Source organism: Helobdella robusta, assembly GCF_000326865.2.
Source record: "Helobdella robusta unplaced genomic scaffold HELROscaffold_12, whole genome shotgun sequence".
Taxonomy (NCBI): Eukaryota; Metazoa; Annelida; class Clitellata; order Rhynchobdellida; family Glossiphoniidae; genus Helobdella; species Helobdella robusta.
The window spans coordinates 4,254,862-4,273,140 of NW_008703664.1; the positions used below are offsets into that span (position 1 = coordinate 4,254,862).

The following is an 18,279-nucleotide window of genomic DNA, read 5'->3' on the forward strand; positions in this document are numbered from 1 at the left end:
TTTCTGCTTATAAAAGGTATCGTAATTTCTTCACCCGGATTAAAAGAAAGACTGAGCGTGATTTCTACATTCACCGCTTCGATAAAATTCATGATTCTAAATCACAGTGGAACTTGATCAAAGAAGCTTTAAATACTAGATATTCTTCTCCACAAATATCAAAACTCATCATCAACAATAATAAGGTACAAAACAAACTTGAAATATGTAAACACTTTAACGAACACTTCATAAACATCAGCAACGAACTTCTCTCTAACCTACCTTCAGTTGATACAGATCCTTTGTCCCACATGTCACCGCCTAATTCTCACTCTATTTGCTTCCATCCGATTACTCGCTCCGAGCTGCTAACATTAGCTGGCAAGTTGAAAAACAAGAAATCTTATTCAGATGATGGATTAAATATGTTTCTTGTAAAAAACATAATATCCAATATAACAGTACCCCTTCTACATATTTTCAACTTATCTCTTAGTTCAGGAATTTTTCCGGACTGCTTTAAAACCTCGAAAGTTATTCCCATATTTAAAAAAGGAGATAATGCCGACATTAATAACTACAGGCCGATTTCTCTACTGTCTCCGTTGTCAAAATTACTAGAAAAAGCAGTTTATGTCAGACTATTTTCTTTCTTTGAAGTACATAAAATTATTTGCAACAACCAATATGGTTTTCGCCCTAGCCACTCAACGGAACTTGCTCTACTCGATTATGTCCATCACATCCTCTCCAAACTCAATGACAAAAAACTCTCAGTTGGTTTGTTTTTAGACCTTTCGAAAGCATTTGACGTTATTAATCACAGCATCTTACTTGATAAATTAAGTTGTTATGGTATTCGAGGAGAAGCTCTCGGGTGGATTCAAAGTTATCTCTCACATCGGAATCAATACGTCACTATTGACAATTACCAATCTTCAAAGGCCTTAACTTCCATTGGTGTACCTCAGGGATCAATCCTCGGCCCACTTCTATTCCTAATCTACATAAACGACATTCATAATATATCTATTGGAACTAAATGTATACTATTTGCCGACGACACGAATCTCCTATTTACTCCCGACGACATTTCATGTTCAGATCATATAAATTCGGTCCTTTCAGAACTTTCAAACTGGTTTTCTTCTAACAAACTTACTGTCAATCATTCTAAATGTTCTTACATAATCTTTGGACCCAAAATCTTAACAAACCAATCCAATAACTTAAACCTAATGCTGAATAATATTAAAATAAATCGTGTTCTCTCAACCAAGTTCTTGGGTGTGACTATTTCTGATAATCTTTCTTGGGATCTTCATCTCCAATCTATATCTTTAAAGATTAACAAACTCATAGGAATTTTCTACAACATAAAAAACAAGCTATCTCGTTCTTCTCTAAAAACTCTTTACAATGCCTTCATCTACCCCTATCTAACTTACTGTATACTTCTTTGGGGTCACAGTCCTAAAAGTCATCTTAACTGTCTGCATGTTTCTCAGAAAAGAGCCATCCGTCTAATATTTAATCTTAAACCTTATTCTCACACGAGATCCTTTTTCGTCGAGCACAATATCTTGTCACTACCTTGCCTTTACATCTACTTCACGGCTATNTTTGTTTTTAAATTTCTGAACAACTTACTCCCTCCCTCTTTTTCTAACTTTTATATTTATAGTAATTCCGTCCAAATATTGAACACAAGACACGCGTCTGTTATTTATCCATCAAAAACCCGCCTTAAGCTCGTTGCAACTAGTCTTAAAATTTTGGGCCCTAAGATCTGGCAATTATTTGTACCCCCAGATATTAGGGTTATCACTGAATTGTACCATTTTAAAATTAAACTGAGATCGCGGTTAAATTTGCTTGATCCCGACACCACCATCTAAATCTTAACCTTTTATATATTACACTATATATGGCTCATTTCATCGCTAATAATTATTTTAAATTCAGCATATGTTTCTGTCCACTTAGACTCGTTTATTCATCTCTTCAATCAATCCATACTTTTAATTATTGTATCAAATACTATAAATTATCTCACATTGCCAATCTACTTTCTGTTCTTGATTGTAGATTCATTAGTAATACCTGTATATACTTATATGTTCAGATATTAACTTTGTTTTTCGAGTGTTAATCCTACTGATTATATTTATCGATTTTTGCATGCATTGAAATTTAATTTGTATATTTTCTGTTCTGTTTTAAATTGCATATATATCTCATGTAAAGTACTTAGGGTGGCCTCTCCACAAGTTTTTTCATTTAAACTTATTTGGTTCCCTTATTGAAAATAAAATAAATAAAAAAAATAAAAAAATATATATATATATGCAGTAATTTATGAAATATGATTAAGGTCTTTTACCAGCACATATTTATATATATATATATATATATATATATATATATATATATGATATATATATATTAAAGGAAAATTTATTGAGTGCCTTTTAAAAAGTTATTATTAGCATATATATAATCTATAATATATGTATATTATATATTATATATATATATATCTTCTAGGTATCATTTCCATGTGAGCTCTAATGGCTCCTTCTCCTTTGTGCCTAGTAAGGCGACATAATAGGGATGTAGTTGAAACTCCAATCTATGAGTGTGGCTGACGAGTGCATCCGTCAAGGGGGCATTTTAACTCATATATTAGGTTATTTCTTTCCAGGGTTGAATTTTGAAAAGGCGTGCAATTATTCTTTACAATCAGGTTTGCCATTTTTGTATTTTGATAATAAATAATTACTTTAACGTCTGCTTTTCTAGACTTCAATTTTCTTTACAAAAGATTTGTCTGTTTTAAATGCAGATGATATGTAGTTATATATATATATATATATATATATATATATATATATTGTTATAACCGTGCTACCGAACGCACTAGATTCTAGCGTATTCTAGAATGTTCTAGTGACTGGAGCATTCTAGAGTATGCTAGAATCGGACCATCTAGAAGAATCTAGAAACGACGCTTGCGAAGAGTATATAAGCGCACGTCGCAAGAAGATTCGGGATTAGTGAAATTCGTGATTTTGTGATTTCGTAAATAGCGATTCGGTAAATTATTTAAAGCGATATTTGATTTGTCATAGCAATAGATTTTAAACAATTTAAAAGTTAATTGTTGCGTTAATTTGAATTTGCTAGAAATAAACGATTAGTTGATTTCTTCTGTAAATAAAGTTTAATAACTAATAACTGTTTGGAGTATTCTATTCAATCGAAGATTTGAACCCGTCGCATCGTAAATCGGTTACGACAGCGAGTATTATAACAATATATCATATACATCAGATGTATTTAAAATTATCAATTCACATGGATTTGCCTGTCATGCATTTGCGGATGATATTCAAATTTTGGTGACTGGTCATCCTGGTTTTTTCAATGCTAAGGTTGATAAACTTGCCAAATGCTTAGCAGAAGCTGGAAAATGTATGTCATGTAACTCATTGAGACTCAATCAGTGCAAGACTCAGCTGCTTCCGGTTGGCACATGGCAGCAGTTGGTAAAATTAAATGTAAGCATCACAGTAAATGATGTTAACATACCGTTCATTCAGGCTGCCACAAATTTGGGAGTTTTGTCTTGATAGTAGATTATTGATGAAGGATCATATAAAGATGATATTAGCTTCATGCATATCTTGTCTCCGGAATTTATATAGAATTAAGCACTGGTTGGACAGATCAACCTTGGAAACTTTGGTGCAAGCGTTTGTTACATCTCGGTTAGATTACTGCAACAGCTTGTTGTATAAAATACCTGATAAATCTATTGCTATTCTGCAATCGGTTCAGAATAGAGCTGCGAAGCTGGTTGCTGGTAAATTGAAGTTTGACCACGTTACGCCAATTTTGAATGATTTGCACTGGTTGACGATTGATAAAAGGATAATTTTTAAAGTTGGTGTGATCATGTTTAAGGCTTTAAACGGAATGTTACCAGATTACATAACCAATAAATTTACCAAAAAAGGGACGGTATCTAGTTTCTGCTTTCGGTCAGATGATACGAATCTCTTAGGGGTGCCAGAGGCAAGGTTACAGATTGGATCACGTGATATTGCAATTGCCTGTGTGGAACAGTCTCCCTGCATCACTGAGAAAACCTGGACTTCCTTTTCAATCATTTAAAAAAGATTTAAAAACATTTTTATTTTCGTTGAAGTTGCATTTGAATTTGATTTTGCACGTATATAATTAAGTTTGATTTTTTGAGAGCACCTGTGAGAATATTGAATGGGCGCTATATATATTCTCCTAAATAATATATATATGTGTGTGTGTTTGTGTGTGTGTCTGTGTGTGCGTGTGTGTGGTGTGTGTGTGTATTCATGCAACTATTATTTATTTGTTTTTGATTTATAACTAGTTAAATGAAACAAGTTTTGCAATGCAGTTTCAATAATAAACAAAAAAAATCAACAACCGAAGTGCAATGTAGTTCGCTCTTACAAAGACACAAAATAAGTTGTTCACTTGTAAAAAAAATTCTGATATTAGTTTTGACTTAAATTGACTTCAAAATTTAAAAATCCGGCAAGCATTTGGAATATTTTATTCTTAATACCTTAACACCAAAAGTAATATTTTACAATTTTTATATTTTTATAGTATATTAATAATTTTCCCTTCTTTTCAAGGATTTTGATTGCTTTGATTATTATTTTTAATTATTTTATTTTATTTCGTGGATTTGCATAAAAATTCAACCTATTCAGTTTTTTCCTTTTTTGTCATATGAATCGTGACGATCAGATAGGGACCATTTATTATCATTGACAGGCCTCCTTTGTTCAAGAAAAATGTTGTAGCGGGTAAATAAAATTATGTTGAAAGTTTTTAGATTGAAGAAACATTAAATGAGCCCCATCAACAACACACTCTGCGGTAACAAATAAATGTAAACAAATTTATAGGGCATTAATTTTTACCATACTTTAATTATTCGTCTAAATGCGATCAGGCAAATTTTGTTGCCAAGTTTGTGACAATACTCTCTTCTAGATCATTCAATCAAGTTTCTCGTCAAGTTGCTTCCAAATGTTTTCAGGTCACAACAACTGCTAGATCAAATATTTCATTCGGAGTGAGAAACCAATCGATAAAACTTGAGTGTTTAATAAACAGCAAAACAATCATTGCAGATTATGACTAATGAGCGTGGAATGTTTGGTGCCTTGGTTTGGTGCAAATTTTTTAGATGTGCTGGTGTCCTAAACAAATAATGTTTGATTAAACTTAATGTTTATGTGGCAAGAAGTTATGTTGAATGAATAGGATCAACGCTAAATAACTAAGTGCAGATCATTTCACCAAACATACTAGTGTTTAATAATAGTAAAAAATGTTGGGTTGCATTTTATGCCATATTAATATTTATTCAATTTGTTGTAGTATTTGCAAATAAGTTAGAAATATCAAAAAATTGTCGAAAGCAAGATATTTAATGATATACGTTTTATATACTAATACCCTGGAAAGACGCAAAAATGCCAAGTATGATTGAAATTTTAAGCTTAAGTTCTTATGAAACTACATGCAACAATGCAATTTAACTGATATATTTAAGTGCAGCTATATATATATATATATATATATATATATATATATATATATATATATATATGTTGGATTAAGACTGTCAGAAATGCAATTCTTGATGAAAATCACAGCATGTTCGGCGTTAGTTAACTTCCAATTGAACTTTACGCTTTTTCTAACGATTGATCGTAAATCCCTTTCAAGTTTCCTTTGTTCAAAACCAAAATTTTTGCATAAAATAAACAAAAATACGAGTATGCTGTGATTTTCATCAATAATATATATATATATATATATATATATATATATATATATATATATATAATTATATATATATATATGCGGTAATAGATATATATATATTTGGGTTCAGACTTTTGTATATACAGTTATTAAGAAATATCACCGCATTTACAGACTTTAGAAATTTTATTATTAATTTGAATAAATTGAATAATATCGATAAAATAATTGTTCGAAAAACTGAAAAACTTAGTTACAAACTCAACAATGCGGAAAATGCGGTGATATTTCTTAATAACTATATATATATATATATATATATATATATATATATATATATATATACATAACATGAAATAGTTCTAAAAAATATTCATTTTTTATTACAATTATTAATATTATTCTCGTCTTTTGATGTTCTTATGTACTGACCATAAATAGATTAAATGAGAAACGTCCAGATTTTAAACAGAAGTAATGACAAAACTGCCTACGATGCCAGCGGACATGAAAAACCAGCTGCACGGAAAACATCCTGCTTTAATCGTTTGGTATTCATTGCAAAAAGGAAAAACTTTTCATGATTAAATTTTCTTTTGTAAGGACGCTGAAATTATTTGAAGTCATTTTGACGAGTCTCTATAATGAATGTAATCACCAATGTAATTAATACATCATCATTATTATCAATTTCTCTCCTAATAATATTTCAACTCATTTGTATAACATCAAGATAACAAATTATAACTTCAATTAATTCATTTAACATTCAGCTACTTTCATGTTATTATATTTTGAATGTTAACGAAGTTTCAAAATAAAAGATGTTCTGATTCTGAATTATTGTTAAATCATACATTCATACCTTTACAATGAAACGAAGCACGAAAGCTCGTCACGACCGACGCAGTCATGCACCGTTTGCAACAATGATCATTAAAACTATTTTTAAATTTGTACTTAATTTTAATTTAGCTGCTTGGACACATTCTCTTTACCGGATATATATTTTTACAATTTGTCACTGATGAGGCGTGGATTATTTGGAAATAATTCAACTCACGTCTATTTATCCAATATAGAGTTCGACATGGAAAATTTCCCGCAAATTTTCCCGCAAATACCCGCGGAAAAACTGCGGGTTGGGAACAGAAGTTGGAGGGAAACTCGCGGGGCGGGAATGAAAAGCGAGGGAAAACCACGGGGTGGATATTTTTCGTGCGGGAAATACCGCGGGACGGGAAAAATTTTAGAGGAAAAACCGCAGTTGACTTGAATTTGATGGCGAAGTTCCAAAAATGTTGAAAATTAATGAGAAACTTCATAGCTTGAACAGCTACGCAATTGAAAAAGTTAGATTATTATTACTAAGTTTAAAGCTAAGCAAGCTCACAGATGCATGTGCATTACGCTAAATAATATTCATTGTGATAACACGGAAGGACACGTAACCAATTATATTAAGTATGCACCTTGAATACAGAATCTGTCTTTATCAGCTGTTTACACAGATAAATACGTGATCAGCGAGTTCTATTTTCATTTTATTATTTCGGCGACGACCTCGTGTTAGCAGTTTGGTAAATATGGACAAATCAGCAGTCAACAAGTTAATATCTTCCGAAAGTCAGCGGATAACGTATTTATTTTCTCAACAGTCAAGGAGTGGTATTAAATTTACAAACAATTTACTGAAACACTAACTGTTATTAGTATTTTTGTTTGTTTTTATAATAAAAATTGTACATGGAATGTACTACATAATACCGACTAAGGATACTTTATTGTCTTTGTTAATAATGATATAATTATTGAGGGAATGAGTGCGGGAAAATGAGGATTTGTGAGGGAAGACATGTGAGGGAATGGGTGCGGGAAGACTTGTGAGAGAATGAGTGCGGGTGAGGGAAGACTTGTGGGGGAATGGGTGCGGTAAAATTCATTTTCAGGAGGGGCAAGTGAGGGAACAGAAATGTGTTTCCGCGTAGACCTCTAATTCAATAGTCAATCATTCATTCCTTCAATTCATCAATCGATCCATCTATTTATACATAATACCAATCATTCAATCATTTCATTATTATTATTTATTAGTGTTATTATTATAAAAACGCCATTCGCAGAGGATGTCGCGTATTTTTTACGATTCTGACACCCCCAGTCACGAATTTTTATGCCCACCCATTTGAAGCATGTCACAATTTTTAATAATTTATATATATATATATATATATATATATATATATATATATATATATATATATATATATATATATATATATATGAACCATTTCCTGAAAATGTTAAAAAGCGTTCAAGTGAAATGCAACACGAGGCGGTTTTGTAATAAATTTTATTTCTCAACATCGTCATACTGGAAAATTGAAATGATTACATTTTGTTAATTATTAAAAACAAAATATCGACAACCATTCCTAGTAAAATTTCCTATGAAGAGAAACCAAAAAATGAATGAAAATAAAAACATTTAAAGCATTCAAAATTAAATTATTGCCTAAAAAATTTATAAACAATTTATTTGGTTTTGCTTTTCGTCTTTTCCAGTGCATTGATCAGAGAATTTTTGTAACTAAAAATATCACCTTCCCATTTGGTAACTTTCTGATCTTTGCAAATCCAAATTTCTTCAGCAACCTGTATATATTCAGAAAAACAAAAAAAAGCACATTATCCAATTACGCTATAGCATCCCATATGGAAAAATATACCGTCAGCTAAAATCTTGAGATGAATATTCATAAACAATTATGATACTTTAGAAAATAAATATGATTTTAAAACGTATACCATTATTTTTATTAACTAAATTCAAATGACTTTTCAATGTTAGCGGTTATATCCCACAAATAAATGCAGTGTAGATAGAATCTTTGGGAATGTTTTCCAAAAATTTTAAATTCAAAGCAATTACAAAAACCTGTGAAATGAGCCTGAAGTCGTGACTGACGAGCATCATGCCGCCTTCGAAATCATTGATAGCTTCAGCAAGAGCATCAATCGTCTCCATGTCCAAGTGGTTGGTCGGTTCATCCAAGAGCAGCAAATGAGGTCTCTGCCACGCCAGCCAAGCAAATATCACCCTGCACCTCTGACCATCAGACAGATTTTTCAGGGGAGACGTCTTAGGAATAAATTAAGTTAAAAATTAAAAAATCTGAAACATTTACAACTACAAATAATGCAGATTGGATTTCTGACTTAATTATATTATTTTATAATTAAAATTCTATTTAATTCCTTTGCGTTAACAATTCCTATGTTTTCTGAGCTTTTCATTATTGTCATAATAAGAATAAATTCAGCTAGATATGGTCATGCCAAAAGCGGAAGAAAAGAAGATGAATAGAAGAAGCAAATTATCCATGACGTGAGGTTCTTGGGAGGCTGGAGAAAATGCAAAGAAGCCTGCCAGAGCCAATATTTTCCACGTGCTGGAAAGGTAAACTCTCATCAGAGCTCAAAATCTTAAAAAATTCTACCTAATTAGATGACATTTTAAACAATATCAATACGACTCTTGGATATTTTTCCAGATTCAATAAAGATTAATATAAAATACATAATCATACTCTGTTGCTCATGAATAAACAACAATTACAAATTAATAACAAATCACATTCACACGCTTGTACAGAGTGGAAAATGTTGAAGCAAGCAATGTATAAAACTATTATGCAAACGCTAGATGAAAAATTCTCATAAAAAATTATGTTAAGATTTGAAAGAGATTAATGATTACATTCAATTGAATCTCAACAATATATAGGCATCATAAAATGTTTTGCATACTTGCTGTTGGCCTGAGAGACCGTATCTACCTATGATCCTTCTCATCTCTTCTCTCTCCTTCATATCTGGGTAGCATTTCATCATCCAATCCAACGCTGACATGTTCAGGTCGAGGATCTCGTGCAAGTGCTGGGTTGTAAACAATTTGAAAAGTTTACATTTAAAAAAATATTTGGCATCAGTTTATAATTTTTCATTTTAAAACACACATTTAAAACCATATATATTTTAATAGCGAAAAAATCAAACAAATGCATAAGATAGCTGTTAAAGTGTTTTGGAAAAAAAAACAACAAAAAAGAAATTTAAGTCAATGTGAGTAACAAAAACACTTCAATATAAAATTACATAAAATTTAAATTTTTAAACAAAATATCATATGGAATAATTCATTATTCATTACATTTATCGTAAACTATGCAAATATTTTTTTTTAATTTTAACGTTGGTGAAAGCAAGTAAAAAGAAAAATTGAACATTAATTAAATAATGGATGCATGTTTGTGAAGCAGAAAATTATTGTACGGTAGCCACTATAAATAGTTTTCAGAAGGCAGTTGTAAAGGCTTATACAAACGTAGTAAGCTAAATCTTAACTAAATCTTAGTTATTTGTAATCAATCACAAACCAACACAGGAGCATTTTTCCATAATAAGTTTTGTGTTTGTGCAGATTAGATTAAATTCAAATTTCATGACTAATAACAAACACGTGAATAATGTAAGAGTGTGCAACATTTTAACAACAACAACAAAAACAATACAACAACCTAATAACGATATAGTAAAAATATAATCACATAATATCAATGACAAAAAATGATAATAATAATATAACAAGAGAACAATACAATTACAATATAAATGCGAAAAGAACATACCTGATGATATCTGCCAATCTTCAAATGAGAATGTCTACGTATCAGACCAGAACATGGGTGGTGCTGGATAAGAAATTTTATTCAATTCATTCAATCTGTGATTTATTTTCAATGAGTTAGCGTAAAAGAACAACGCATATATAAAAAACAATCTTTTCAAGTAAGTTCTTTCAAATAAATAGAAAGAGGACCCATGCCAGATGTTATATTTTTAACAACAAACAACAACACACGTTTAAACGACATTTTCCCCGAGATCGGGGGTTGCCGTTTGGCTACCTATGATGAAACCGAAATACCCCTCGACGCCATCCACATCTGTCACTCGCCTCAGTATCACGCAACCCCGATTTCACCCTGTCCTTCTCCACCTGCTCTCTCCATCCCAATCGCGGACGACCCCTTCCTACCACTCCTTCAACCTCGAACTCCAACGCTCGCCTAATCCCGACCCTTTCATCCCCTCTCAACACATGTCCATACCACCGCAATCTCGATCTCCTTATCAATGTCCTCATTCAGTCCCATCATCGACATCAGCTCTGTACTACTCCTCCTATCCTTCACTTTAACCCCACACATCATCTTCATCATAGCTCTTTCAGCCCTCTTCAGTACACTTTCTTCCTCTCTCCTCAACACCCAAGTTTCACCACCATATACCATCGCTGCTCTCACACATGCTTTATATACCCTCCCTTTCATCTTCACTGACCATTTCTTTCCACACAATACCTTCACTGACCATTTCTTTCCACACAGTTCCCTAAATTTGGGTGGGGTATTAAGATGTTATATTTTTAAGAATAACAAAATTGCTAATGATGCCACCACTCTTTTCCCGACCATGCATCAAGAAACATTCGCATGCATATCATAAAACGTACGCACCTCTCCTGCAATAAGTTTCAAGAGTGTCGATTTGCCTGCACCATTAGGTCCTACCAAGGCAATCCTTGTGTCTAAATCTAGACCGAAATCAAGGTTCTTGTATATCAAAGGCTGAAAATAGAAAGAGAATTTGTTAAAACTTGGAAATAAATAATATTCAATTAATTTTGTGTAAATAAAAAAATTGAATTAGATCAGATAAGTGAAACATCTTTGTTAGTAGTAACCACACCTCTGTTCACAATGACAACAACAACAACACACGTTTAGACGATATTTTCCCCGAGACCGGGGGTTGCCGTTTGGCTACCTATGATGAAACCGAAATACAATGACAATCAAAGTGTAAGTAATAAATAAATCAGTACAATTTCTTTCCATCTCGTTTTCAGTCAGAGCGTTAATGTGAGAAAGAGTAAAAAGATCAAAAAGTTTGTGAGAAAATTATCTATTAAACTCACTCTTATCTGGATTGTTCTTACCAGAACAAAACTTTGTAATAACAGTTTGAGAGTTTTTATAATTTAAAAGAAAAAATGCTTAAAAAATGAAAATATTAGTGAAATAAGTGAGCACATAAGAAACAAATGAATTAAAATTTAACACATTTATTAAAAAATATAAAATAGCACATGCACAAAATCAGAAGTGATCGCTTGGTTGTTGAGGGCATGGATGGAAGCAATTGTAAATCAGAAGAACTTGATACATTAAATATCGAAAGCTCATTCTGACTGACTGCTCCATCTACACCTCGGCCTTTTGGTCATCATGTTTTGTGAGGAATCAAAAGGAAATTGCAAATATAGCATGCAACAATAAATATACGACGAGTCAATAAAATTCAAAAAAAATTTTAGTTCAAATTTTAAGAAATTGGAACATAGTAAAGAAAGAAATTTAATATAGCGACATACGAACAATGTATAATATATAAAATTAAAAAGGTGAATGGTGGACAACTCTGCAATTTAATCCAACAATGACCAAATTGAAAGAAGGACACAAAACAAAAAAACTACTAACCCCATCGTCTTTATATCTGAAGCTGACATGTTGCACTTGGATGACTGGCGGAGGTATTTGTCCACAATCCATGAAATAAAAACTCAGTGTCTGAATATGTTTTAAAACAAGTGCATAATTCAAAATATATTTCATGCACATTAAATGATTCAGGGATTATCATTAATGTTCTTTCTTATAATAGGGTAGTGCTACCTGCTAACCAAGTTTTACCTTTCTATGGCATCTCTCCATTTTTACAGCTCTGATCACATTTAATTCCTAAGCCAGGTCTGTTCATACTAATGTCGCCATTTTAAACAAACTTCAAAATGTACTTTTGTGACCAGCAACAAGCAATTTATTTTATTTTATTAAAGGTTATCCCTTCCCCTAAAAGTTATCACGTCCTACCTCGGGGGAACTGGGTCTCTGGACGCTAAACGAAGATTGATTGACTGATTGAAAAGTTATTCCTTCCCTAACTACTTTTGAATCCCAAAGACTCATCAAGCTTCACAATTTTATATATATATATATATATGTAAATTATATTTCATATAATTATCTATGTATTTCTATTCTGTGCTTGTAAATTAGGTTTCATTACTTTGGTATCATCTTATATATAAATGCAAATAGCACGTGGTCATATTTTATTATTGCACGTGGTAATATTTTATTATTGTTGGCCTTGTAAACGATCCTGGAATTTAATTTTTCTATTTTAGGTTGGTTATTCATTTATAATTTCTGTAATATTTGATATTGTTTCAATTGATTTTATTTATGTTCTTTATTCACTCATTTGGATTTTCTATTTTAGATTAACAAATCAGGTTATTCGAAAGCAAACTTATAAATTAAATTCCAAAAAGAAGATGGCTTCAATAACCAGTAAGTTGTATTTTCATATTATTAAAAGAAATAATGACGAATTTGAATTAGCGGGCATATCGGAAAATAAAGAAACATGGTATGTCCTACTTGAAGAGATGAAAGATTTAAGTTTGCACGAAGCTCTATCTACGAAGTGAGCAATAATAAATACAATTAATTCTATCAAACCTATCAACGGTTATCGCAAAATTTGCATCAAACTCGATGATGAATTGAGAAAAGAATATTACGACGAACACGAAAATCTATGTTTTTTAGATAATATGTTAGAAGAAGCTTCACAATTTTATATATATATATATATATATATATATATATATATATATATATATATATCATTTTAAGCTATTCTTTAATGCCATTTTGCATATTGATTGATCGATTGATTGATTGAATGAAGATATAATTCAACCTTATCATATGAAACTTTATCAGTAAGTCCTCCTTCCACCATTCTCTGCAACGTTTTTTCTTTACTTTTAGCCTGTCTGGCCAATTTGGCACTGCCATGACCAAATCGTGCAATGTAGTTCTGTGTCATGTGGACAAATAAAATCGAAACCACTGTAATTTAGTACAATGTGAACAAACGAATGAGCCAATGTATATAGATCTGTGCCATGTGAACAACCATTCAAAACAACATTACACAACTTATGTTAACACAAGCACCACTATGCAATCACAGCACACATTTAACATATTAAAAAAAACATTCATTCCTGAGCATCTCAAGTCCATCTTCACTAATAAATAATGAAACTCAGTAACTTCATAATATTTATGGCATTAAAATAGAGACAAGGAGATTTAAGGCATGGCTAACATCCAAGAGCCTCATTTATTTTTCAATAAAAAATTCAAATAATTGATTACATTTACATATAGCCATAAGCCATGGTATTTTGAAATAAAATAATTACCTTCATGTGTGCAATTTGATCTTGCTCCCATTTAAACTTCTTCATTTGATTTTCCTCCAACTCAAATCTCGTTTGAATATATGTATCATAGTTACCCTTAGGATAATATAAAAACTTAAAAATAAGCGAAAAGAATCAGAACATGAATAAAAAATGGACAAATCAACTCAACCTTGTTTATAAAAAACTCATTCAACTTGTACAATTAAATAAAATTTGATTACCATTTCAAACATGTTTGCTAATAAATAACTTGGTTCTTACATCATTTTTCGTTCAGTAGATCATAAATTTTACCTACTACCCTAGAATGCGTTATGTTCAACTGCATAGCAAATGTTTGCAATCCATTTTAATGTGTAAAAATAAAAAAAATAATAAATGTAAAAATTTTCAAAATTTTCAAAAATTAATGCCAATGATGCAACACTAAACAAATTCATGCTAATAATAGTTCTCCATAATGCAAAAGAAACATACAAAGTTCTACTAAAAATGGACTATTAATTTGAAAAGATTAACTTTTGCTGCATGATCAAAAGAACCAACCCCGTAATATTGCAGCTTCTTCAGGTGCATGTTTATAATATTTGTGCAAACGCCATTCAAGAAGTCCTGCGAGTGTGAGATTATGACCAGAATCCTCTTGTACCTACAACATCGTTCAATTTCGACCACCATCAAATAAACTGTTGCTTGTATTTTTGTTTATGTTAACATGTATTTCTTGCAAGCAAATGTTTTAGTAAAAACTAATAATAATAGTAATAATATTATTGTCTCAAGACAATCCTAAAACACCCACATGCAGATAGCAGAACTCAGAAGGCTGCAAGGGTGTGTGTGAGGCAGCAGCTGAAGGATGAATGCATTGAAATGTAATGTTACAGACGTGAGGTCGAGATAAAGACTAATAGTTAAAAATTGTCAGGCATGCACTGAGGAATGAACATCCTGTAAATTAATTCGAGGGATGTAAATAACTAAAGGGTTGTAAATTCATTTCAGGGCCTGACACTTTTATTTGGCACATTGACAAGCACATCGGTAGCAATATATAAAGAGAAGAGGTCCCAGAAGAGAACAACGAAGAAGCAGAGAGTGGTAACAGTTGAGGTAGAAGTGAGATTCGATGCGAAGTCATAAATGTGATTTATGTGGTTATTTGGATTAATTCATTGTTTCTATTACTGCAGGTCTTCAAATAAACGTTCAACTTAGTTTGCGTTTGAAGTAGTTGTGTTCAAGTATCGGAAATCTTGAACCTACGGAAAAAAGAAGTTTTGGCTATCGTTGGAAGCTACAACACGGTATTGGGGATATAGAGATTTATTTAAGTTATAACAGCGGTGTTGGTAGTTACGAGGTCGAGGAGGTTACAACAGTATACTGAAATGTGTGTAACAAATTATGAGATGAATATATATGCAGCAGACCAGAAAAAGAAACATCCAATGTCAGAGAAATGTCTGAAGAGAAGAATGCAAAAAAGGACAAAAAGTTGTTCTGTAGAATGTAATATAATAATTTAACCTGTAATAATTTACTAATTTGCAACTATTAATTATATTGATAATCAATTAGCAAAGAAATTAAATCATAATATAATTATGAAAATAGGAAAAAATAGAGTGGATGACTTGAGAGCAGCAAAATGAACTTACGAGGTCAAGTACTGTTCAAGCCAAACACAAGCTTCCAGATCCAGATGGTTCGTTGGCTCGTCCAAAAGCATTAATGCAGGTTTGATATAAAGAGCCCTCGCCAGGGCAATCCTCATGCGCCATCCACCTGAGAAGTTCTTCACCTGTCACATGAAGCAAGTGAGAACAAAACAACATTTTAGGCTAAACCGTATAAAAATATAGCAAAATAATTTGAAATAGTTTGAAAATGAAACAAACGTGCCTAAAGACATAAAGAGTTGATACAAAAGATGGAAAACCATTAAAAAAAAGTTTTTATTCTACCTTTTGAAGCATCATGGCATTAGAAAATCCTAAACCATTAAGTATTTCGGCCGCTCTGGTCTCAGCTGTGGATACGTCCAAGTCTTCTAGTCTGTCATAAACATCCATCAATCTATCGTGCGTTTCTGAAATTACAAAAATTTTCAAGTAACATTATAAATCAAATTGCTTTGTCGTAGCTTCATCCCATTATGCAGAAACATTTCTGGTTTGCTTTATTGTAATTTAGGTAGGTTGATAATTAGACTGATGCAAATCAGGCTGGAAAACATTTTGGCAAAATATTCCTGTTTTTAAGAGCCAAGCTAAGATTTCATTATATTTTAATTATTTCACAAGACTATTTATACAACAGGATGTAAAAATGAATGAAGAAAGCCTTATTTTAATTAATTTGATTCCACATAAAAAGCCAAAAAATAAACAAATTGTTTTATAAATTTAGAGTTCAATCAGCTCATAGAATCCTCAAACTTTATAAATAAAGTCCATCAACTCACAGAATGGAAAAATTAAAATTATGTTGTTATCATATTAACAACATGATCCTTATATTAAGTTTGACTAACAATGATAATGAAATTGATTTATTCAACATAAAAAAAAATTAATGAATATTCAGTAAGAAATAATAGAAAAACCTTCAGAATTAAGAAATGTTCAGCTTCATGCTCCAATCTAACTCTTTCCTCTTCAACTTCCATAACGCACTGGAGAGCAGTCTTGTCGCTTGGAGCCATTTCCCTTTGAAGGTGGAATATGTCAATGTGGTCAGGGATTGGTAGTTCCCTGTTTCCTATGGCAGACATCAACGACGACTTGCCTGATTGTAAGAGTCAAGCAAAAAATGCATGCTATTAATAGATTACCAGACTCGAAAGCCAATTCATCGATGAAGTGAGATCTTTAGAAGCTCGTGTTAATTAACTTTTCCAAGCATCCTTTTTCACCAGTAACACTTATTATGATAATAATAATAATTGACATGTAAGCACAAGCTGTAAGTCTTTTGATTAATTCTACGAATTGTAGCTATAAAATAAAGTTAGTCCAACAATGCAATTTAGTTTCACTGCAGCTATGCAATATATATATATATATAACACACATAAACAGATATGGCATTATGTGAAGTTAACAGACCACATCCATTTAGTCCAATCAAGCCATATCTCCTGCCATTGTTCAATTCCAATTTAGTATCTGTAAGCAATTCTGCTCCATGAAATGTAATTGATAAATTGATAATTTGTAGATCTCGACTTTCTGCATGAGAGCCCAGTACACCGGTTACTGCTCTGTAACGTGATGCAGCATACAAATCCTCAATAGCGCTTTCATCTTCATTAGAATTGTTACCTGAAAAATTATTACTTTAAATCAAACCTTGATATAACTACTGTTTCATTCTAAAAAATCACAGAAATTAGACAGATTTATAATTGCTAACTATTTGCGCAAAATAATTAATAACATAATCAAAAAGTTAATTGAGTCTAATTGTATATTATAGCAGTGGCGTAACGAGGGGGAGGGCAGAGGGAGACAGTTGTCCCCGGGCGCAGGGCTGGGGGGCACAATATCAGTGACCAAAATATCAGTGACCAAAAAGGTTTTTTTATTATTATTTTGCTTTACCTAGCAATTTCTGTGCCTGTCCTTTAGAACAGGTCAGTCACAGTGCAGTTAAAAGCTTGTATAGATTATGCTCTATAGTCTATAGTACAGTATCTTTGTGGTATAGCTGCATTGGGTTAGTCAGTATAGCTGCCTACAAATACCTGCTATTACCAGTGATGGGCATAGTTTAATTAAATAGCTGCAAACTAATAGTTTAACTACTTTTTTTTAGTTTCCTTCCTAGTTTAACTAAAAAAAATATTTTAGTTGCTAACTAAATAGTTTAACTAAAATATTTTAGATAAATATCTTTTATCCATGTCTTGACTTATGGTTTTTGAATATTAATTTTAATTTGTAAAAAGTTAAGCTTTCCATATTTTTAAAGCAAAGTACATTCAATGTTTTTGGTTTTTACCAATGTTTCGGACTGTTTGATGTCTTGTTTCCTCTCTGTGTTGAAGGTTG

General features: G+C 31.7%; 1 protein-coding gene across 1 annotated transcript; it reads right to left on the reverse strand.

The window, feature by feature from the left end:
- Positions 1-8,150: 8,150 nt before the first annotated feature.
- On the reverse strand, positions 8,151-17,995 carry HELRODRAFT_190415 (hypothetical protein; the record flags this gene model as incomplete). Its single annotated transcript, XM_009013786.1, has 13 exons — positions 8,151-8,466; positions 8,750-8,953; positions 9,622-9,750; positions 10,503-10,565; positions 11,394-11,504; positions 12,420-12,509; positions 13,711-13,830; positions 14,222-14,317; positions 14,771-14,873; positions 15,886-16,028; positions 16,833-17,014; positions 17,335-17,550; positions 17,983-17,995. The coding sequence occupies 13 exons, from the start codon at positions 17,993-17,995 to the stop codon at positions 8,347-8,349; spliced, it is 1,590 nt and encodes a 529-aa protein (XP_009012034.1). The 3' UTR covers positions 8,151-8,346.
- Between the last annotated feature and the right edge of the window lie 284 nt (positions 17,996-18,279).